Source organism: Felis catus, chromosome C1, assembly GCF_018350175.1.
Source record: "Felis catus isolate Fca126 chromosome C1, F.catus_Fca126_mat1.0, whole genome shotgun sequence".
NCBI lineage: Eukaryota > Metazoa > Chordata > Mammalia > Carnivora > Felidae > Felis > Felis catus.
Genome location: NC_058375.1, coordinates 183,753,557 through 183,778,402, shown reverse-complemented (window position 1 = coordinate 183,778,402; position 24,846 = coordinate 183,753,557). Strand labels below are relative to the sequence as shown.

General features: G+C 37.1%; 1 protein-coding gene and 1 long non-coding RNA gene across 7 annotated transcripts in view; one reads left to right on the top strand and one right to left on the bottom strand.

Annotated features, from left to right (window-relative positions):
• Nucleotides 1-24,846, top strand: part of RFTN2 (raftlin family member 2) — a 76,863-nt gene that overhangs the window by 4,742 nt on the left and 47,275 nt on the right. For 2 of the 6 annotated variants that reach the window (XM_019838417.3, XM_019838418.3), the window contains one exon: nucleotides 7,186-7,332. In XM_019838417.3, coding sequence (XP_019693976.1) covers nucleotides 7,194-7,332 — 139 coding nt within the window. In that variant the 5' untranslated portion in view covers nucleotides 7,186-7,193. Of the gene's footprint in view, nucleotides 1-5,707; nucleotides 5,845-6,531; nucleotides 6,876-7,127; nucleotides 7,333-24,846 lie in introns of those variants that run through there. The other 4 variants (XM_045034232.1, XM_045034234.1, XM_045034233.1 and 1 more) reach the window with 4 other exon arrangements.
• LOC123379231 overlaps nucleotides 1-24,846 on the bottom strand; it is a 113,373-nt gene that overhangs the window by 41,335 nt on the left and 47,192 nt on the right. The gene's annotated exons all lie outside the window — the stretch shown is intronic.

Sequence of the window (24,846 nt, the reverse complement as noted above, 5' to 3'; positions counted from 1 at the left end):
GGGAGCGTTTGGTGAGTTGGATCTTATTTATGTGGTGATATGGAAAGTGGATCAATCAAATTCTCTATAGATGTTACAGTAGGAACAACAGATAATTCTTTGAGTACTTAGTTGATATGCTCTATTTGATCTAGCAGTTTACGAAGGGAAAGTGAAGAATAGGTAAAACCTAAAACTGGAGGGTATATACAGCACCCTCCAGAACTAGGAGGTAAATTCAGATTAAATGTCTGAGAAATCAAGTTTTCCAGTAGTTCTCCACCCCACACCCCTTTTCCATGGCATTAATTCTTTAGCATATGCAATATGTAATTTTTCTCCTGTTTTAATCAGGAAAAAAAACTCTCAACCCCCACTACTCCTCCATTACTTTCCTTCCCTTTATAGCAGACTCCTTAAAAGAAATGCCTATTGATGCACATCTGAGTGATTCAAGTTGTTTGCTCTTAAGAATAGTACTACTGTTAACTTTCTTGTATAAATCTTCTGGTACTTACATGCTAAACTTTCTCTAGGTATGTATCTAGGAGTAATATTGCTGGATCATACAGTATGTGAAAGTTCAATTTCACAAGATAATGTCAAGTTGTTTTCCAACATGGTTAAGCAAATTACACCCCCATCAGCAACATACAATTAAAGAGGTCTCTCCAATACTTGATATTAGCTACTTCTTAATTTTTTGCCAGTTAAATAAGTATAAAACATTATCTCACTAATGTCCATAGAAACATTATCCCCAATAGCCAAAAGATAGAAACACCCCAAATGCCTATCATCTGATGAATGGGTAAACAAATGTGGCATATCCATACAATGGAATATTATTCAGCCATAAAAAAGAATGAAGTACTGATAACATGCTATCACATAAGTAAACCTTTAAAACATTATGGTAAATGAAATAATCCAGACACCAAAGACCACATATTGTAGGTTCCATTTACATGAAATATCCAGAATAGATAAATGCATAGAGATCGAAAGGAGATGAGTGGTTGCCAGGAGCTGGGGGAAAATCGCAATGGAGAGTGAATGCTTAAAGGATATGGGTTTCCCTCATGGAGTGATGAGAGAAATCTGGAGCTAGATAGTGATGATTATCATACAGTATTGTGAATGTACTTAATGCCACTGAATTGCACACTTTAAAATGGTTAAAATGATCAATTTTATGTGTATTTTACCACAATACAATATAATCTCACTGTGGTCTTAATTTGCAATTTCCCAAATAGAAGGTGAAGTTAAGCATCTCTGTGTGTGTTTATTAACCATATATGTTTCCTTGCCTGTGAAGTGCCTATTTATATTTTGTGTCTGTTTGTCTATTGGCTTTTTTTTTCTTTATTTTCAGGTTTTTATATATTCTTGATGCTGTTCCTTTATTGGTTGATATTTGACAAATATCATTTACCAAATTGTATCTTGTCCTTTCACATTACACTTAATAGAAATTCTTAATTTTAATATAGTAGGATTTATGAAAATTTATCTTATGATTGTTATTTTATTTAAAAATTTTTTTAATGTTTATTTATTTTTGAGAGAGAGAGAGACAGAGACAGAGTATGAGCTGGGGAAGAGGCAGAGAGAGGGAGACACAGAATCCAAAGCAGGCTCCAGGCTCCAAGCTGCCAGCACAGAGCCTGACACAGGGCTCGAACTCACAAGCTGCGAGATCACAACCTGGGTCGAAGTCGGACACTCAACCGACTGAGCCACCCAGGCACCCCATGATTGTTATTTTATGATCAATGATGATTATTTTCTGATTATCTTTTTGCTTTAAAAATAGTTTTTAGTACTCTTACATCAGAATAAATATTTATCCATATTTTCATATAAAAATGTAAAGTTTTCTTTTGATGTTCAAATTCTTCATGTAAAATTGAAATTTTTATATACGATATGAAGTAGGGATCCAATTTCATCACCATATAGATAATCAAATGTCCCAGCTCCACTTTCTCCACTGATCTGCCATGCCACATCCCTCATATATTAAATTTCCACATATGCAGGTTTCTGTTTCTGGGCTTTTTATTCTGTTGTATTAGTTAATTTGTCTATGCCTTGCTAAAAAACAGATTTAATTACTATAGCTTTATAATAAGTCTTAATATGTAGTGTTTATATCTCCTTATTCTCCTTCAGAAGTATCTTAGACATTCTTGGTCTTTTTGTCTTCCACATATATATTAAAATCAACTTGAGGATGCCTGGGTAGCTCAGTCAGTTAAGTGTCTGAGTCTTGATTTTGGCTCAGGTGAAGAGTCTTACAAATTGTGAAATTGAGCCCCACATAAGGCTGTATGCTGACAGTGCAGAGCCTGCTTGGGATTCTCTCTCTCCCTCTCTCTCTGCCCACCCCCCCCCCCAAAATAAATAAATAAACTTTAAAAAATCAAATTAAATTAAATCCACCTGAGAGATTCCATGCGAAAAATCTGTTAGGGATAAGGTCACCATTGCATTAAATCTACAGCTCAATGACAGGTGTCAAGGAATAGCTAGAGAGATAATTACAATATTAAGTGTTCCTAAAAATGTCTATGTATATCTCTCCATTTACTTGCCTCTCCTTTCACGCTGTTCAGTAAAGTTGCATAGTTTTACATATACAAGTCTGGCTTATGTTCAGTATATTTATTCCTAGAAACAACATAGTTAATTGATAATGTACCTGTTTTCCTTTTCTGAAAATTATGGGGGTTTGTTTGTTACTGGTATATGAAACTGACAAAATCTACACTATTCTGTTTGAAGAAAGAGTGGTGTGATGGACCCAGAGCCCTGCCTGCCTGGCCTCCCCTCATGATCAAAGCCCCCTCTCTTCCAAAACTGACACCTCTTCGGAACCAGGGAGCTCTGCCACACATAGTTTGAAAACTTCTAATCTAGAAGAATGAACAGTTAAGAGTAGTCAACAATTTTTAAAGAATAATAATATTGTGAACTGCTGGACAATGAAAGATTATAGAAGCATTAAAAATTTTTAAATATGTAATATGAAGAAGCCAGACTATTGAGAAAAATAAAAAGTAAAAAAATCTTAGTCTATACAATGATTAAGTATGTGATGAGTATGGCATTTCTAATCATTAAAGAAAGCCTTTTTTTAGGGTGCCTGGTTGGCTCAGTCAGTTAGGCATCTGACTCTTGATCTCAGCTGAGGTCACAATCTCGCAGTTTGTGAGTTCGAGCCCCACATCAGGCTCTGTGCTAACATCATGGATTCTCCTTGGGATTCTCTCTCCCTCTTTCTCTGCCCCTCCCCCACTTTTTTCTCTCTCTCAAAAATAAGCATTTAAAAATATTTTTAAAAATACTTCTTTCAATAAGTAGTGCTTTCAATAAGTCATTAATTACTTAGGAAATTTGACTACATTATGAAACTAGCAGTGCATTAGGTTAAAACTCAATGCTAGCCTGCTAGCTTATGATGTCTAAGGACATAAATTGGTATTTTTATCTTTGTGTCTACATGTGCCCTAAATATGTAGTCAGGGCTCCATAAAAACTTGTTGAATTATTTTTGAATTTGCTTCTTTGGATCAGGGCCACATAAAATAAATTGGATTTAAAAGTTACTATTATGGAAAGATTTTGTAAGGCATGGACTGGATAATATGTAATTATCTCTTAGAAGCTTTAAAACTTTAGTGAGCTTAGGTGATCTAAACTTGCATAGTAACTATGAAAATAATTTGCTATCAGTTATGGAGAATATTTTTATAAGGTTCACTCATTAATTCAAGGACTAAGTGAGCCCATTCTAGAACATAGACAAGAATTGATAATATATCTTCATCATATACAGCCACATAAGAGTCCGCACTTGGAGAAACCCTATTTGCAATACAGAACTGAAAACATAATTCCATACAGAAAAAAATGACCAATGATAGAAAACATTTATTCCAAATATTTATCCTAATTACTATAGGTACTCAATATATGACAAGCCTGGGGAAACATGATTGGTAAAAAAAAAAAAAAAAAAAAAATTATCTATGAAAACAAATGTAGTTGTGACAGTTGAATGTCAGTGTAGGAAAAACTGACTTTGATCCATATTTTACCCTTTATATTACAATTGCCAGATGCATCAGAGTTAAATAAGAAGTAAGGATGGGATGAATAGGAGGAGTACAGATTTTCAGGACAGTGAAACTATTCTGTATGATACTGTAATGGTGGGTCCATGTCATACATTTGTCAAAACCCATAGAATGTACATTACCAGTAGTGAGCCATGATGTACACTATGGACTCTAGGTGATAATGATGTGTCAAATAAAATTTTATTTTGTTCAACTTTTGGAGAAAAAATAGTGATGGATCAAATAATGAACTAAAGGAACTATAGGTTTTTTTTTTTACTAAAAGATTTTTAAAAGTATTTAAGGACATAATGATGTCCCATATTCATTCATCTAAGTTGTCAGCACTCAACTGGACTACTGCAATACTCTCCTGACTGGGTCTCCCTCCATTCTTGCTCCCATTAAAACCATTTTCCTCAAAACAGCCATAGTGATCCATTAGAAATACAAAGTGATGTTAGTTGCCTGTTTCAAACTACTCCTTTGATTTTTTTACTTGATTATTTAATTCTCCTTTGTTGCCTACAAAATAAAGTCCAAATTCCCTTTGTATGGGACATAAGGTCCATTACAACTTAGCTCTTGCCTCTCTTACAGCTTAGTTGTCTTTCAAATTTTATGTTCTAGTAATTTGCAACTGCTTCATGTTATTTAAAGTTCATGCCATGCTATTTCATGATTTTGTGACATTGCTCAAGCTTTTCCCTTTCCCTGGCACATGCTCCCCACCTTTATCTATCTTATGCATGTTCATCCTTCAAGACAGGTCAGATGCCATCCTCCAAGCTGAGATAGAGTCCCCTTCTTGGGTTTCTGTAGCATCATATGCATACTTCTATCTCATCAGCTACCAAATCATATTGAAATTATCTGTTTATAAGTCTGTCTTCTCCATTAAACCATAAGTTTCTTTAGGAGAAGCCATGTTTAGTCATCTTGTGTACCTAGCCAGCTCCTGGAACATAGCAGGCATTTAGTAAATATTATGAGTACTTAATAAGCCATCTTCTGGGTACTGCACCAGGGACTAGTGAACTTCATATATTCCATTTCTGCCACCCAGTAGCTCACAGCCCACCATACAAAAGAGGACATGAGAAATGACAGGCATGAAAGCACTGTGACTAGTGAAATGAGTCAAACTGGGTGAGAGTCTGCTGTCTTCCTAGCCAAATTGAAATTGCCTACCACCAACCATGCTCATCCATGAGAATGAAGAATGGTAGAATTTTCCTCTGTTAAAATCACTTCTGAGAAGTGACTATTGAAAGACAAGTAGGCAGACTGAAGAGACAAGAGGTCATAGTGATCTACAAGCTCATCCATTCCCCCCTTTGAGAGTCTTTATATGCACTCTTCAATGTGATTGAAAAAACCTTTACAGGCTTGTGTTCTCTAGAGTCTGATATGTGATCAGGTTTATTCTGTAAATAATGAGAGTTGTGGCAGAAACACTTCCTTGCTATTACTATTTTCAACACTGTTTTATAATGGAAGCACATTAACAAATTTATTTTGTGCTATTAGCCAAGCATAGTGTTAAGATATGAAATAAGATTATTCCACTCAACCTTCATAACAAGCCTATGAAGTAAGTACTATTATTAACTGCATTTTGTTAGGGGAGGAAATTGAAACTTGAAGAGATCAAGTAACTTGCCAAGATCACGTCTGTAGTAGGCATTAGAAGCAGGATTTGAAGCCAAGCAGTCTGATTCCAGGGCTCACAGCTTTGGTGAGTGCACCATACTACCTGAGCTGTACATGGTAATATGCAGTGAACACTCATTACAATTGGTCCATTATAAATTGTTCCTGACTTCAGGTAAATGGCAATTTACAAGACTGAATAATCAAGTTGTCAGTTTTGTTGCTTTTTTTTTTTTTAATTAAGGATACCTTGGGACCTGTAAAAGTGTTAACAGTTCCTCTCAGAAGCCTGCTAATAGTGGAGTACTTTAAACTTTAAGGATACTATCCACATAAGAGAAATAAAATCTTATCATTAAAATATCTTTTTTTAATGTTTATTTATTTTTAAGAGAGAGAGAGAGCATAAATAGGGGAGGGGCAGAGAGAGAGGGAGATATAGAATCCAAAGCAGGATCTAGGCTCTGAGCTGTCAGCACAGAGCCCAACATGGGGCTTGAACCCACAGAAGGAGAGATCATGACCTGAGCCAAAGTGGGACACTCAACCGTCTGAACCACCCAGGCGCCCCTAAAATATGTTAATTTTTTTATATTTAGCAGTTTTAATTAGTATATGATTAGTATATGGAAAGAGTCTTCCTGTGGAAAGAAATCCACAGTGCTACCTAAAGACTCAAGTGTTTGTTTAAAAAAAAAAAAAAAAAAAAAAAAAAAAAAAAAAAAAGCTTTACTTTTCTCCTTTTAGACTCCAGAAACAGTTTCCTCCTAAAGCTGACTTCCTTTCTGGAAATGATTTTTGTTTCCAACCATGTTGAGAATCCATTTTTTTTTCATTCCTTCTCTCTCTCATTCTTTCCTTCCTCCCTCCCTTCCTCCCTCCTTTTGCTTTTCTGGTAGTAGCAGAGAGGAAGGAGGGGGTGGGCACAGCAAAGAGGGAAAAAAGAAAACAGAAAAAGAATTGCATGCCACTATGCCTGAATATATCCTCTACTTGTAGATAATTCCATCCGAGTTGCACTTTTGCCTTTTTATTTCCGTTTTTGGACACCTCCTTTATCATCCAGCCAACTGGGACAGACAAAGCACTGTTGGTGCCCTGAGCGACAGAACTCTGGTAGGGGGCTGGCTGTAAATTGACGTGGCATGGAAATTCTCCGCTAAGTTGTAGCAGCTTGCATGTTTCTCCTAAGATCAAGCCCAGCCTCCCAGAGCTGTGGCTTAATCATCATGGGTTCAACGACTTTACAGAAAAATGGATAGAAAATGTCTTCAGCTCCTTTCTTTGGACTCAAATGTTTTCTTTTTGACTATCTATGGTTTAGCTGAAAAAATCAAAGCAGTTAAGTCTGTAACTTTCTTTTTGCAGCTTAAACAACAGAATTTGCTGCTCTCCCTCCCCTATCCTGCAATTTAATTCCTTACAGATTTTGCCATGGGGTGCGGACTTAGAAAGCTAGAAGACCCTGATGATAGCAGCCCTGGAAAAATATTTTCTACCCTGAAGAGACCGCAAGTGGAAACAAAGACAGAATTTGCTTACGAATATGTATTGCTGGATTTCACTTTACAAGGTAATTTTTGCTTCTATTTTATTTGTTAAATGAAATCTCTCAAAGAGAAGGCACCAGTTTTTTTAAGTGTTGCCTGTGAATTTTTAAACTATTCTTCACAGATTGTGTAAATCTAACAATAATGCTTTGTTTCTTAATTATATTTTGAAAGGTTTTTGTTTCGTTTGCTTCATTTTTTTATAATGTGGCTCATATATACTTTATAAAATTAGCAAAACTGCTTGGAATTATTTTTCATTTTTAAATCAAATGCTTATTTGTAGAAGGATAGATAAAAATGTTTGATTTCTCAACCTAATAGCTATAGCCTTAATGACAGTTGGGTCTTGAAAAAGATCTTAAAGTCACAAGAAGGTAGCTTGTAGAGAATATGATTTGCATGGTGTGGAAGAGTATTTGCTAAGATAATTCTGAGGTTTCCAACTATGTAAAATTTTGTGATTGTAATAGTCATTTGATATTTTTAACCAAGCTAAACTTGAAGTTTGAAAATACAGTAAAAAAAAAAAAAAAAAAAAAGATAGTCTTTCTGTAAGACATTTCCTTTGCTTGGTGCCCTGTCCCTAACAGAGAAACTCCCTGTTCCAGAAAGTTGGAAACACAAATAAACAAGCCCAGATGGCAGCCCTGTGGAAAGAACAGAGGCAGCTCAAACTCACAAATACTTTGCCTCACTTCTTTTGGAACTTCAGGGTGTACAACTGCATGGATAAAACTGAGTTTTTAAAAACCAGAGCAATATCTTTAACTATGGGGTACTGAAAATGAAATTTCGAATGTCTTGCTTGCTGTTAGAATTTCCAGATATCAGTATTTTAAGTTCTTATTACAAAGTTACACTTTTAATTCTAATAAGCCACACATTTTATCAGTGAATAGAAAGTTTATACTAAATATATGATCATGTTGGGTATTAAATTCTTTTCAACTTAAACACAAATTCCCCATTTTTTGGTTTCCTCTGTGAACAGTGCATCTTTGTGCAAGAAGCAAGAGCAGCCCATTTTTCTTTGTCAAAAATTGAGCTAGCCAGCAAGCAAACTCCCTTCCAGGGATGTACACAAAATCCTAACATATACTTTCAATATATTCACATTTCTATTTTTATCTAAGGCTAAGGCTACCAAAGGTGAAAATGTCAATATTCTTAATTTTCTTTTTAATTATGAAAGTTAAAAGTGGATTAAGATAATAGTGATAATCAGAGAACTAACCAGTCATGTGAATTTTTTTCTATACTTTTTCAAAAACCATCCTTTGAGAAAATATTTCTGATGTGGTGCTGTGTTTTCTGCATTGATTGTTCTTGTCAATTATTTTTAGGACTAGTTTCTGTCAATCCATAGGATGCAAACACACACTCTCCTTAACCTTAAAACCTTGTCTACTCATAAACTTTAGGCCAGAGCCATTTTGATCTGCACTTTAAGATTTGCTGCACAATCCACCATGGGATCATAAGGCTTAAAGTAACTGGAAATTTTTTTTCTGATTTATTTCCTTTTAACAATGTTAGCAGTCTCAAACAAATATGCATACATGCAGTCATGCTTGAATCAGAAACATCTACAGCTTTCGTCAGAAGTGATTTTGGTTTTGTTATCAGAAGCACTTCTCTCCATGAAAGTAGTATAATTACTACCTCTACTTTAGGTGTTTGGAGGAGGTAATAGTGTTACACTATGAAGTGTAAGTATGGGCACAGATTACAAATGCTAGCACAGAAAGCAGGCACATATTTTAAAGTTGCATCTGGTTCCTATTTGGATGAGGCGCCTAGTCTCCTGGTGCCCCTTTCTGTCCAATTCTTCCACATTTTTTGTTGTGTTTTGTTTTGTTTTTGTCTTTGCCTTTGCGTCAGAAGCCAAGACTCTGTATCACCCCAAGTGCACAAACCACCTTTCTTTATTCTGTTGTTTCTGACGTCCACCTGCCACTCCAGTGTATAGAGGAGTGAGTCGGGGTGGGGGTGAGGGGGTGGTGGTAGTTAAAACATGCCAGTCTTCTATTTAACACTGGCAATTCTGTCCTGGGATTGCTGTAAGTACTGAATAGTGACACCTCCTATTTCTCAGAAGCCACTGTGAGCAACCGTTCAGGAAATAAAATGGTCTGGTGACAGCTGTGTGTGCTCATGATGAGCCTGTCTCTTACCTTGTTTTCCTCCGTTTTTTCCAAATAGAGGACATGAGACAGAGAGAAAGTCTCAGTGGGCAAAAGGAGACCCTTTGAAATTTCCAGTGCCTTGTGTTAGGATGGCTAATGATCCTGAACAACTTATTTATTTTCATTCTTTTATTTATTTATTCTTTTTGTCTTTCTTTCTTTTCTTCTTTTTCTTTCTTCCTTTCTTTCTTTCTTTTCTTTCTTCCTTCCTTCCTTCCTTCCTTCCTTCCTTCCTTCCTTCCTTTCTCTCTTTGCTTCCCTACACTTTGGGGGGGGGGGAGGCTGGCGGTGCAGGGGGACTTTGAGCCATTATTTACATCTCTATGGGAGAAATAATAGCATAGTCATGAAGAACATAAGACTCTGGAGTCAGAGTTCCTGGATTCTGAATCTAGGCTCTTTCACTCACTATGTCAGGTTTATAAATGTAGCTGTATCTTGGTTTCCCCATCTGAAAAATAAGGATTCTGATGGTACTTACATAATGGAGTTGTTTTGAGGATTAAGGAGGATAATACAAGATAATCCATTTAATAAAAGTTAACTATTATTATCCCTCCTGGCTTTGTGCCAGGTCTACCAACTGCACTAGTGAGATTTTGGTACAATTTTTGTTTTCTGTGAATGTGTATTTATGAGAGTGAGTGTGTATACGACTATGTTACAGAATTTCTTAATAGAATAGAATAGTTAAATTAACTCTGCAAATTATCCAAAAGTGTTAGTTTCATCCTTAAATCCCAGAAAAGAATCTGAATAATAATAGCCTTAAGGATTTTTAAAGCACATAGAGCTTTATGATTAAAGGAGTTTTACTAAAACCCAATAGAAAGAAGGACAGATGGTAGCTTTGAATTTCTAGTAAAATTATGTAAAATATATTAAGGAAAATTTTTCTGGTCCCTAACTTGCTTCCTTATTATTAAAACAAGAAACTCTCATTGTCTTTTATCACTACTGTTGACAGCAATAAATACATAAGACATATGGATTTTTTAAAAGATACTGATAAGTACTAGAAATACAAAGAGGAATAAGACAGTTTCTGCCCTCAAGTATTTTATGTTCTAAATGGTCAAACTAGAAAAGACCCTAAACTCCTCAGGGTCAGGAACTATTTCTTACCCACCTTTGTATCCCCCTATCTAGTACAGTGTTTGGTCCGTGAACAATGGCCAATAAGCTTTGTTGAATTAATGAATGAAAAATAATAATACAAGATACAAGAGGTAAAATCAATTTTGAGTAGGATCAGTTAGAACTGGAATTAGGACTTTAACTGACCCTGAAGAAAAGTAGGGCTTAGATTATCAGAAAACAATTAAGAGGTTGAAGCATACTCAAAAGCTGTTGACTAGAGCAGTGAGCTAAGGGAGGTTTTGTTGGAGAAAAGGAGAGAATAAGGTTGGAAATAAGTGGAGTATGAAACACTCTGACCTGGCTAAGGAATGACTCCTTGATTTTATGGGAATTAAGCAGCTGTAAAGGCTTTTGAACGAGTAGTTGATAGGTACAGAGAAGTTTTTTTTAGAAGATTAATGTGAGATTGCAGTGAAGAGAGATGAGAGTGAGGATATTTATTTAGAAGGCTGCTTGTAGTGGTCAAGGCTACCAGTGGACCATGAGGACCTGCATATTGGGGGACAGCAATAGGATAGAATGTAAGGGGCAAATATAACAGACATTATGAAGGAGGAACTTACTAGCGTGCGCTGGCTGGATTTGAAGGAACAGAAAGAATGAGGAATCCAAGATGCCTTCCCACTTCTGAGTAACTGTGTAACAGCCTGAGTAACTGTGGAAATAATGATGCCTCTTACCATGGAAGGGGCAGCCCAAAGAGAGTCAGTGTGTAAAACAGCAGTTCCATCACAGGCATGTTCCATTTGAGGGTGCAGTGGACATCCTGGTAGAGATTCTTACAGATACATAGCTGGAGATGATGATTTCCAGGAGGAACTGAAATAGTTAAAGTCTTAAAGACCATGAACGTGAGCAGAGTATAAGCATCTTGGGCTGAGTTGTCAGGCATATTTAGCCATATTGAAGACAATTTCAGTAAAAATGACTGAGAATGAAGACCGTCAGGACTATATACACCAGAGAACACAGGAAAGGGAGGGTTTCAAAAAGCAAGAAGTGGTCAGTAATTTCAAGTGGTAAAGAACTTGTAAGAAGAATGAAGATGCAGCACTGTAGAGCATTAGAGAATCAACCAGAAGTGAATAAAGGATCAGAAATGAGGGAAGGAAGGGGCGCCTGGGTGGTTCAGTTGGTTGAGCTTTCAACTTCGGCTCGGGTCATGATCTCACAGTTTGTGAGTTCGAGCCCCATGTCGGGCTCTGTGCTGACAGCCTGGAGCCTGCTTCGGATTCTGTGTCTCCTTCTCTCTCTGACCCTGCCCCGTTCATGCTCTGTCTCTCTCTGTCTCAAAAATAAATAAACATTAAAAAAAAATTTTTTTTAAAGAAATGAGGGAAGGAAGGAGGAAGGAAGGAAGAGAGAAAGGAAGAGTGGATCCCACTAAATTTTCTGTATCTGTCTGAATCTAATAAATTCCTGAGCATTTCCCAAACAGTCAAAAGATTTTCAAAGGTAAAGTGCTACATTAAAGGAACTTATAATAAAAGCGACTAAATTTAATCAGGCATCAACATAATCCCTGTTGTAGTGCCTAGCCCAAATTCCTACCAGGTGAATAAACCTATACAACGAGTTCTATTATGTTTGAAATGGTGAGATATTTTGGTCTAGAATAATAATAAAACCTCACAAATACCACTGGGGGAGAAAAATATCCCATTCTAGACTGAAAAAAAGGAGAATCTCTGATAATAGCAGAGTTGATCGACCTAAATATTGATGTTGAAAGAAAATACATATACATTGATATTGACAATCTAAATTATATTTTCCATCCTACATATACTTCTTATATGTGGCTGGACATGTACTCATTAATTGAGCTAATATTTATTGAGTATCTACTGAGCTAAGAGCTAGGATATAAAGATAAATAAAGCCTAGTCCCTGCTGTTATGAACCTGCACTCTAGTGAGCATCCTACTGAGGGACACTGATAAATAAACATTTAGTTATAATGTGTATGTACACTATACACTATGATACAGGCTATGCTAGAAGTTATGAGTTATGAGTTATGAGGGTTATAGGAGAAAAAGAAGAACACCTCTACCTGATTGATGGGATCCAGAAAGATTCCTTAAAAGAAGGGTCAACTCATCTGAGATGAGAAGAATGAGTGGGACTTAGACGAGGGTTTGTATCCAGAATATAGAAAATACAACTGCAAATTGATAAGGAAAAACCAACCAACTCAACAGGGAAATGCACAAGGAATTTGGACATGCAATTCACAAACTAGTTAATCCAATGACCATATCAAATAGACGTATGATGCTGTACTCAACCTTATCAGTAACCAGGAAAATGCATGTTAAAACCACAGTGAGGGGCGCCTGGGTGGTTCAGTTGGTTAGGTGTCTGACTTCAGCTCAGGTCATGATCTCACAGTTGGTGGGTTCAAGCCCCGCATTGGGCTCTGTGTGTCTGATAGCTCAGAACCTGGATCCTGCTTAGGATTTTGTGTCTCCCTCTCTCTCTGCCCCTCCCCCACTTGTGCTCTGTTTCTCCAAAAATAAACAAGCAAACAAAAACCACACTGAGACGCTACTTCAAAACATCCAAAATGGCGTAAATTTTAAAAGACTGCTAATATCATGTTTTAGTAAATTGGTACAACCATTTGGAAAAACAAATGCTTTGGCATTATCTAGTTAGCTAAAGATATACCTAATATAAATGTGTGCACGTGTGTACCATGAGGCGCATATAACAATGTTCATAAAAGTGTTATTTATATATTTTTTTAAGTTTTTTTTTCAACGTTTTTTTTTTATTATTATTTATTTTTGGGACAGAGAGAGACAGAGCATGAACGGGGGAGGGGCAGAGAGAGAGGGAGACACAGAATCGGAAACAGGCTTCAGCCTCTGAGCCATCAGCCCAGAGCCCGACGCGGGGCTCGAACTCACGGACGGTGAGATCGTGACCTGGCTGAAGTCGGACGCTTAACCGACTGCGCCACCCAGGCGCCCCTATTTTTTTAAGTTTTTATTTAAATTCTAGTTAGTTAAGATATAGTATAATGCTGGTTTCAGGAATCGAATTTAGTGATTCATCACTTACATATAACACCTAGAGCTAATCATAACAAGTGTCCTTTTTCTCTCTCTCTCAAAAATAAATAAACATTAAAAAAAAATTTTTTTAAAGGGGGGCACCTGGGTGGCTCAGTGGGTTAAGCGTCCAACGTCAACTCAGGTCATGATCTCACGGTTTGTGAGTTCGAGCCCCACATTGGGCTCTGTGCTGACAGCTCAGAGCCTGGAGCCTGCTTCGGATTCTGTATCTCCCTCTCTCTCTGCTCCTCCCCCGCTCACACTCTGTCTCTCTCTCTCTCAAAAATAAATAAACATTAAAAAAAATTTTAATAAAAAAAAGTGCCCTTTTTAATACCCATCACTTATTTGACCCATCCCCCACCCACCTCCCCTCTGGTAGCCATCAGTTTATTCTCTATAGTTAAGAGTCTCTTTTTTTGCCCTCCTCTTTTTTCCCCCGTATGTTCATCTGTTTTTTTTTTTTCCTAAAGTTCCACATAGGAGTGAAATTATATGGTATTTGTCTTTCTCTGACTAACTTATTTCATTTAGCATAATGCACTCTAGCTCCATCCAAGTCAACGCAAATGGCAGGGTTTCATTTTTTGTAGTTGAGTAATATTCCATTATATATATAAATATATATATATTTATACACACACACACACACAACATCTTTTTTACCCATTCATCAATTGATAGACATTTGAGCTCTTTCCATAATTTGGCTATTGTTGATAATGCTGCTATAAACATCGGGGTGCATGTGCCCCCTCAAATCAGTATTTTATATCCTTTAGGTAAGTATCTAGTAGTTCAATTGCTGGATCGAAGTGTTGTTCTATTTTTAACTTTTTGAGGAACCTCCATATCCAGAGTGGTTGCACCAGTTTGCATTCCCACCAACAGTATAAGAGGGCTCCCCTTTCTCCACATTCTCACCAACTTCTGTCATTTCCTGTGTTGTTAATTTTGGCCATTCTGACAGGTGTGAGGTGGTATCTCATCATGTTTGATTTGTACTTCCCTGATGATGAGTGATGTTGAGCATCTTTTCATGTGTCTGTTAGCCATCTGGATGTCTTCTTTGGAAAAATGTTCATGTCTTCTGCTTATTTCTTAACTGGATTATTTATTTTTTGGTTGTTGAGTTTGATAAGTTCTTTATAGATCTTAATAACCCAAAAGTATGAACAACACAGAAATCCAAGAACAAGAGACTAGAAAAATAAATTGTGGTACACTTGCACAATGGAACACTATACTGCAAAAGTCAGCAAACTTTTTCTGTAAGGGACCAGATAGTAAATATTTTAGGCTTTACAAGCCGTGTGGTCTCCATCACAATTACTCCGCTCTGCCATTGTAGTACCAGCTTACCATTCATTATAAAATAGGCCATAGGCAGTACTTTGCCAACTATACTTCGATGAAAGTGAATGAACTACAACTACACAAGCTACACAAGGTGAATCTCACAGGCATAATGTTGAATGAAAGAAGGCAGACACAGGGGGTGCCTGGTTGGCTCAGTCAGTAGAGCATATGACTCTTGATCCTGGGGTTGTGAGTTTGAGCCCCATATTGGGTGTAGAGATTACTTTAAAGAAAATAAAAATAAAAACTAAAAAAGAAGACAGACACAAAAGTATATGCCTTATGATTCCATTTATATAAAACTTGAAAAACTGGCAAAATTGAACTATAGTGTTTAAGGCTGCATTCTTGGATAGTAAACTAAAAGAAGAGAAAGGAAATGATGACCATAAAACTCAAGGTAGTACAGAGGGGAGAGGGAGATTGTGATTGGAAAAGGCAAAATGGGAGACTTCTGGAATGCCCGCCATTTTCTGATTTTTGAACGGATGATGGTTACCCAAGTGTTGATAGTGTTATGTTTTGCTTTGTTTTGTTTGTATGTTATAGTTCAACCCCTACCCCCAAATTTTTAAAAGATGAAAAAAAAAGACTAAGTAGGGGGCGCCTGGGTGGCTCAGTCAGTTGGACGTCAGACTCAGAATTCCGCTTAGGTCATGATCTCACAGTTCATGGGATCAAGCCCCACGTCAGGCTCTGCGCTGACATTGTGGAACCTGCTTGAGTTCGTGATTGGGCTTCTTTTAAAAAAGAAAACTAAGTAGAAAGTGTGGGTAAGGCAAACAAGGCTGAAAGACAAGACATACAGACTTGGAAATGAGAGAAAATTACATGGTCTGTCTGAGACCCACTAATAAAACAGAACGGATAGAGAGTAGCACATGACGCAGGCAGCAATGAAATTAAGGCTTCAGGAGTGTGAAATGGTCATAATTTGATCTTTCATATATCTGCCTGTAATAATGAACCATGTAGTTCAGTAGAATTTTGCCATATTTAAAAGTACAGTTATATTACCTCAATTAAGAGTGACTACCAAAATGGAATCTTTCATTGAAAACATAAGAGCTTACATAATTTGGATATTGTTCATCTAGCAGTTCATATTTCTAAATAATTTTAAGCATGTTGATAATTAAACCAAATATCCCTTTAATATCCATACATTAAATTGCTTAACAATTTATTATAGTTCAAAAACTTTAGCCTAGCTCATGTCTGAATTTTCACAAATTCTATATTAACATGATCCAAATCAATGAAGTTTTACTTTCCTATAGGCACCAGAGTGTATGGCTGTGGAGTCATTCTGTCTGGTTTGATCACAGCCTACCCACTTACTAGCAGTTTGGGCAAGTTACCAAATTTCTCTCTTCCTGAGTTTCCTCATCTGAGAATAATGATAATATCTACCTTATGAAGTTTTTGTAAGGGTTAATCAAGATTAGGCATGTAAAGCATTTCACATAAATGCCTGGCACAAAATATGCACTTGGTATATGTTACTTATTAATTTTTACTATAATTGCTAGATATCTATGGAGATTGACAGTCTTATTGCCTTTTGAAAATATGATAAAATTACTGCCAGTGTTTGTACATTGTATGTTTATCTGAGGAAACAATGTTTAATAAATATTTCAAAAACACATACCAATCTTCAGAAGTAAATTGGTGGAAAGAACATACACGTCCTGGACAGTTTTCATAGAGTTACATCATCAGAGCAAAGCTTTTGACATTGAGCAATTTCATAGCTTTATACTGGATGGTGAATTTTTCTATTTTTAAAATTTGATCTTTGTCTATGAAGCTTTTAAGCAAATGAATGTAAAAAAGTCTATTAATGGGGCACCTGGGTGGCTCAGTCAGTTAAGCGTCCAACTTTGTCTCAGGTCATGATCTCACGGTTTCTAAGTTCAAGCCCCGCATCAGGCTCTGTGTTGACAGCTCAGAGCCTGGAACCTGCTTCAGATTCTGTGTCTCCCTCGCTCTCTGCCCCTCCCCCACTCGTGCTCTGTCTCCCTCTCTCTCTCAAAAATAAATAAACATTAAAAGAATTATTTTTTAAAAAGTCTATTAACATTTTATTTGTTAAAACTATAAGTGATAGAATGTTGCTTGACCTTCAATATGTTTCAGTTTTAATTATAAAAATCCACTTTGCATTGGTATATAGTTTTTTTTTTTTTTTTTTTAAATTTTTTTTTTTTCAACGTTTATTTATTTTTGGGACAGAGAGAGACAGAGCATGAACGGGGGAGGGGCAGAGAGAGAGGGAGACACAGAATCGGAAACAGGCTCCAGGCTCTGAGCCATCAGCCCAGAGCCTGATGCGGGGCTCGAACTCACGGACCGCGAGATCGTGACCTGGCTGAAGTCGGACGCTTAACCGACTGCGCCACCCAGGCGCCCGGTATATAGTTTTCAAAGCAATTACAAACACTTTCATCAGTTATTCACAATAGTCTTGTAAGGTATCATAAAGCATTTACAAATTATGTAGCATCAATTTAACTAATCAACCACACCCAATAATGCTATGAACAGCACCATTTGCTCCTTCTCCCAAAGAGCTGAAAAAGAATTGATGGTGGCCTGGGAGCTAGGAAGAACAAGACGGATGGCTTGCAGCTGCTGCTAACCACCTGTGCTATTCAAATTCTAGCCAAAACTACCACCACCTCCCCCTGAATTTCCTAGTTTAAAAAGTAATAGAGCCATGGGACATCTGGCTGGCTAGAGCATGCGACTCATCATCTTGGGGTTGTGAGTTCGAGCCCCATGTTAGGTATAGAGGTTACTTAAAAATGAAATATTTTTTTTTAAAAAGTAACTGAACCTCTGATATTACTGCCCCAGTATAAAGACATCAAATCAAAGTCTTGGCCTCAAACATCAAACCTGTTGCGGAAATTTGATTACTCACTCTGGTGAGTACTGATGAAAATTCCTCACTCTGTGTGCCTAGCTCTCCCCTTCCTCACATGTCTCGACTGAATCAGGCTTCTAGTCTCCTTTCAGCACAGCTTAAAACATTAGTAAGAATTGAGGGAATTACATGAAGGGAAGTTCTCAAAAAAATTCCCAGATTTATTTTTCCTCTTTTTGCTCCTGGGTATGATGCTGGCATGTTTAAAGCACGTCTCTATGTCAGATGAGAACAGTTTGTTAAAAAGAGTGAACTCCAGCCTTTCTATCACCATTCTTCTCCTCTTCCCACTAATGAGGAAGAATCAGATCGTTCTTCTGTGTCCTAGGATGCTGAACACGGTCTAACATGATCTAGGTGGCCTGGCCTGGACCTGAGCAGGCTCCAGTCTGCAGAGTCCCTGGGGTGACCCAGAGCAGAAGTTGCAAGCCAAGGAGACATGGGCCATATTCAGCCTTCAGACAGGTTTCACTTGGTGTGTACAGTGTTAAAATATGAATTAACTGTCGCTTTTTTTTTAATTGGCAAATGTTACATAAGAATCTGGATTTGAGGGTCTTCTTAAAAATTAGAAGATCCAGTAACAGCTAGGCTCGCCTGCCCATATGGCAGCCCTCAGCCAGGGCTACTGCTGTCTTTGGATGAAGTTCTGAGTTTTTTCCAGGTCCCACAGCCTCCTCCAGAACAGCTCCTTTCTTTGTTTTATCAGCCTAGAGCCTGGTCAGTGAGTTAGGAACCCCTGATATGGAGTGTGAGCTAGGGATGCCTAATCCACAGGGTGAGTTACGGACATGAGATCTAGAGCATGTGTTAGGGCCTCTGATCCAGAGTGTGAGTTAGGGACCTCTAGAATTCTACAGGATGGGAGCAGGCCATGTGCTTGGAATAAACCCAAATCTCTAAAACAATCTTTCGGGAGCTTTTTAAAACCAACAATGACGTATCTCTGAAAGCAACTTCATTTGAAGCTCTCTTTTCTGACTGGATCACCAATAGGCACACCTATGAGGGTTTACTTTGTGCTAGGCACTGGGCTCCTGTTTTACAGTGACTATTGAGCAACTCTATGGAGTTACTACTATTATTTATCCTTGTCTCAGAAAGACAAAGTAACTTGTTTCAGATCTAGTAAATGGTATAACCTTGACTTGAACCCAGGTGATTTGCTTCCAAAGCCTAATGCTCTTAGTAAGGATACTGCATTTCCTCTCTTTGCAGAGGAGAGGAGTTTATTTAACAAAGCAACCAACAGATATATAGCACATACTGCATGCCAGATACTTTCTAGGAACAAACATTAACTTATTTCATCCTTCTGACAATCCTATAGGGTGGATCCTATTATTACTCTCACTTTGCAGATAAGGAAACTAAGGAACATGGGTGCAAAGTACCTAGTAAATGGCAGACCTGGGATTTGCACCCAGGTTCTAGAGTCTGTTTTCTAAACTGATGTTCCATGAGCACCCTGAAGCTCTGTTAATTAAATATGTTAATGTTACACCTAATTTTTAATTTTTTGATCCTTTAATAAATATTTTTAAGCACTTACCATAATTGTTATGTCCCTAATGAGTGCTATTTATCAAAAGACACAGACCTTCAGATAGAAGAATATACACACTTGAGACAGTTGAATAATTAATGTAAGACACTGAGCCCAAAACAAACATGAGCTTCACATAAACTTATGTTAAAATATATTTATACAATTTTTTCTCCCTCCCTAGCTTTTCTAGATTTCTCAGTTTGTTATTCCTCCCAAAACTACTGTGTGTGTGTGTATTTAATGCATTAACATTTCTTTTGCTTTGAGACGCGAGACCTCACTTTAGTGAGAGTGCAAGAGGGTGTGGAGTTGACCTGGAAACCCGGATTTATTCCATTGACATCACCAGAGAATGAGGTGTTCCTTAGAAATACATTCTCCACCTGAACAGGAACCCCCTTAAGCACCAATGTTAGTCTGTCATAGCTATCTTCTTGGTGATTGTTTTTAATATGTTACATAACTCTGCCTTTGAAAACCATGTTCTGAAACAAGAGAATGGAGGGAATGAGTTCATTATAATAATCAATTTGGGACAGTGAAGTGTAGAAAGCCTGTTAAGTGACCCCAGACTGTATGTAAAGTTTTAATAGTTCTTTTATCTAGTTTTGTAATTCATTTTGTTCTCTCTGATGTCCTCTGTCTCCTTGCTACTATTGTTATGTCCTTGCTCCTTCTTAGTGGCTCTCCAAGCCTCTACAAAATCACTTGGCACTGGATATGAGATGCTTTCAAGTTGTGCATACAGGCACAGAATTAAATAACATTGAGTCTCAGAACGTTGTGCTCTTTTCAATTCTTTTTAAGCCTTCTAATCAGCTTGGAGTTAATATATCTTTAACACATCTCTAATGGCTAATTTTAGTTTTCAACAAAGAGAGAATAGAGCTGTGGCTCAGAATCTTTGGTAGATAACAGTATCAAGCTAGAATATAATGTGTTTTTGCTGTATTTATTTGTATGACAACTTTCTGCTCATGGTAAGTAATTCTGCTTTTACAGTCCTATGAGAAATATAAATTCCTTTTGAAATTAGTTTAAGTTTAAATATTTTTTAATGTTTATTTATTTTTGAGAGAGGGGGAAGGCAGGGGAGGGGCAGATATAGAGGGGGACAAAGGATCCAAAGCAGGCTCTGCACTGACAGCAGCGAGCCTGATGTGGGACTCAAACTCGCGAACTGTGAGATCAGGACCTGAGCCGAAGTCGGATGCTCAACTGACAGAGCCACCCATGAAACCCCTGAAATAAGTTTAAGATTAAAATGAAAATTTAAAGAGGAACTGTAATGATATGGAAGTACAGATGGTACTCAGATAAAACAAAAACTGAAAGTGTGCTCAATGACTTAAGTTTGGGATATACTACCCCAGTCCAATATACACATGGTAAGTGAGGGGAGCTGAAGGGAGCTCCATGCCTCTCATGAAAAAAGTGGATGGTCTTTGTGAGAACTCTTTTGGTAAGCTGAGGGTTTATTTGAGTACCAGATTTTTGAGGCTGCTGGCAGTCTGCTTTCCAGTTACATGGAGCAAAAGTCTCTTACCTCTAATTTTTTGCCATATATCTTTACCATACATAGATTTAAACAACTGAGCATGTCAGAGTCCTATTTTTCTTCCCTGCCACCTGCAGTTTGGGTGAATACTCCTCTGTGTACCTGTCTCCTCCACTGTTCAGTCAGTGTCAAACCTGCCAGCTTCTTTGTGTGATAGCCCTTGACATATATCCAGATGGCATCCTATCCCTCACTTATTTAGCACATAGTTGAAGAACACCTGTAAGGGTCTTCAGACCCCTTGCTATCCTGAGCACTTTTTTTGAACATAATCCAGCTTCAACCTGTCTCTAATTTGGCCCTTAAACTGAACACAATCCAATTATTAATTCAATAAATATTAACTAAGTATTGATGTGGTAGGTGCTGTTCTAGGTATAAAGAAATAGAGGTGAACAAAATGTGAATATCCCCACCTTCATGAAGCTTTCATTTTGGTGAGGGAGGCAGATATTAAATAAGATAATTAGGTGAATATACTAGTATATTCTGATTATTATTTAGGTGGTGATAAATATGAAAGGGAAGGAAAATAAACAGGAAGTATACCAATGGTGGTCTGCTCAGCACAGAATTCAGTGAGCCAGTTTGGAAACCGTTTTCTTTCAGATGACTATGATCACATTAGGTTAACTGCTAACTTATAATTAATTTGTGGGCAACTAAAGTCTCTAGGGTTTCCTCCTTCCCCCACCAAATGAACAAGTGTTAAATCAGATTTCTCTCATTCTGTGTTTTGAACTATGAAAAGAACTAAGAATTTATCCCTGTTCAAATTTGGGTGGGTGGAGGGTGGGAACATATATACTACCAAACAAAGAGTTCTTCAAATCCTCATTCTCTTTTTTTATGTTTATTTTTTAATTTATTTATATTTTATTTCAGAACGAGTGAGTGTGCAAGTGGGAGAGGAGGGCAGAGGGAGAGAGAGAAAGAATCTCAAGCAGGCTCCACACTCAGTGCATAGCCCAACGCGGGGTTAATCCCATGACCCTGGGATCATGACCTAAGCCAAAATCAAGAGTCAGACTCTCAACTGACTGAACCACCCAGGTTCCCCAAATCCTCATTCTCTTAGCCAATGTATTTGCAACCACTTCTTTGCTATATAATTATCATTCTTCATTGACTCCAAAACATTGTTGATTGTAAAACACACCATTACTTTATGTACTGCTTAGAGAAAAAAAATCACAAATTAAACTATGACTTACTACTTTCTCACTTAGTAATTTAATTCTTACCAATGGTAAAAGCTCTTTGAGACATTTTTAAACGTCAATTATTCCTTCTATCTCTCCTCCATACATAAAAAAGGAACACTAAGTGCAATAAAAATATTCCTAAAACTTCTTTACACTCAGGCCTCAATTCTTCTAAATCACTTTCAGATTCAGACCCCTTGTCTCCCCTTTTTTCCACATAACTTTTTCCTCTGGGATGTCATGAGTATTGGAAATGCCACATTTCTTAAAAGAGTCTTGGGCTTTTCTCTGAAGTACCTGACACCCATTCTGAGATTGGGGTTCTCTTGATATTGCCAGAGGTTAACAATGGCAAGTTTTCAGGCAACAACCAGGAAACCAGAACTCACAGTTATAATTCAAGTGATCCTTGAATGGTTTGTTGACTGAAACCTCTAGCACTCTCTCTAGTCATGCCATATGGAAAAACAACCAACTTCATACAGCTTGTGATACCCACTATAATTACACCTGGCCAGTGGTAGTGGTTAAAATGCCAGGAGAGATTTCCAAGCCAACACACATCCCTCATTCTTATATTGAATTGTATAATTTACAAAGACATGCTTTCATACGATGAAATGCTCATCTCCACTCATATATTATTTTAAGTTATAAACTACAATCTACATTCTTTTGTGTTTCGCTTTTGTCAGGTAAATAGTATTTTTTCAATAAACTTTAAAATTTCTTATACTTTCATGATTTTTATGTATTCATTTTATAACTTACCTTACCTAAAATAATCATGTAAAGCCAATGTGAAAGTATCATAGTTTTTCATTTTTCTGGCATCATTTTGAAAAAGAAGGCATAGCATACCTTTTTAAACCAATAATCTAGGGGCGCCTGGGTGGCTCAGTCTGTTAAGTGTCCGACTTCAGCCCAGGTCATGATCTCGCGGTTCATGAGTTCAAACTCCGCGTCAGGCTCTGTGCTGATGGCTAAGAGCCTGGAGCCTGTTTCAGATTCTGGGTCTCCCTCTCTCTCTGACCCTCCCCCGTTCGTGCTCTGTCTCTCTCTGTCTCAAAAATAAATAAATGTTAAAAAAAAAATTAAACCAATAATCTAGTGCTATTGTACTTTTCAAAAAAAAGTCTTTAAAGATTAGCCTAAGCTATCAAATTCCTAGAAGAAAACATAGGGTAGAACTTTCATGACATTGGACTTGGCAAAGATTTTTTGGATATGACACAAAAAGCAAAGGCAACTAAAGCAAAAATAGGTAATGTGACTACATCAAACCTAAAAAATTCTGTGTATCAAAGGACACAATCAACAGAGTGAAAAGCCAACCTATGAAATGGAAGTAAATATTATATCCAGAATATATAAAGAACTGTTATTGAGAACAAAAATAACCCAATTTAAAAATGGGCAAAGGACTTGAAAAGGCATTTCTCCAAAAATGATACACAAATGGCCAATGAGCATATGATGTTCAACATCACTAATAGGGAAATACAAATCAAAACCACAATGAAATATCATACCCATTAGGATGGCTATTATTTAAAAAAAAAAAGAATAGAAAACAAGTGTTGGCAAGGATGTAGAGAAATTAGAAAACTTGTACACTGTTTATGGGGGTGTAAAATGGTGCATCCACTATAGAAACCAATATGGCCATTCCTCAAATACTTAAAAATAGAATTACCAGGGGCACCTGGGTGGCTCAGTCCATTAAGCATCTGGCTCTTGATTTTGACTCAGGTCATGATCTCACAGTTCGTGTGATAGAGACCTACGTCAGGCTCTGTGCTGACAGCGCAGAGCCCACTTGGAATTCTCTCTCTCCCCCTCTCTCTACCCCTCCCTGTTCACATGTGCTCTCTCTCTCAAGATGAATAAACATTTTTAAAAAATAGAATTACCATATAATTCAGCAATCACACTTCTGGGTATACATCCAAAAGCATTGAAAGCAGTATCTCATACAGATATTAGCGTGTCCACGTTCATAGCAGTACTATTCACAATAACCAAGAAGTGGAACCAACTCAAATATCCATTGATGGATGAATGGATAAATAAAATATGGTATATATATACAATGGAATCTTATTCAGTCTTAAAAAGGAAATCCTGTCATATGCTACAACATGGATGAACCGTGAGGATATTGTATTAAGTGAAATAAGCCAGTCACAAAAAGACAAATAAATAGAGTTGACCCAACAAGAAGGGTTTGAACTGCACAGGTTCACTTACACACAGATTTTTTTAGATAAATACAGTATAGTACTGTAAATTTATTTCTCTTCCTTATGATTTTCTTCATAACATTTTCTTTTTCCTAGCTTACTTTATTATAAGAATACAGTATATAATACATATATGTATATATATATGCGTTAATTGACTGTTTATGTTATTGGTGAGGCTTCCAGTTAACGGTAGGCTATTAGTAATTAAGTTTTTAGGGAGTCAAAAGTTATATGTAGATTTTTGACCATGGGAGTTGGTGCCGCAACCCCCATGTTGCTCAAGGGTCAACCGTAATG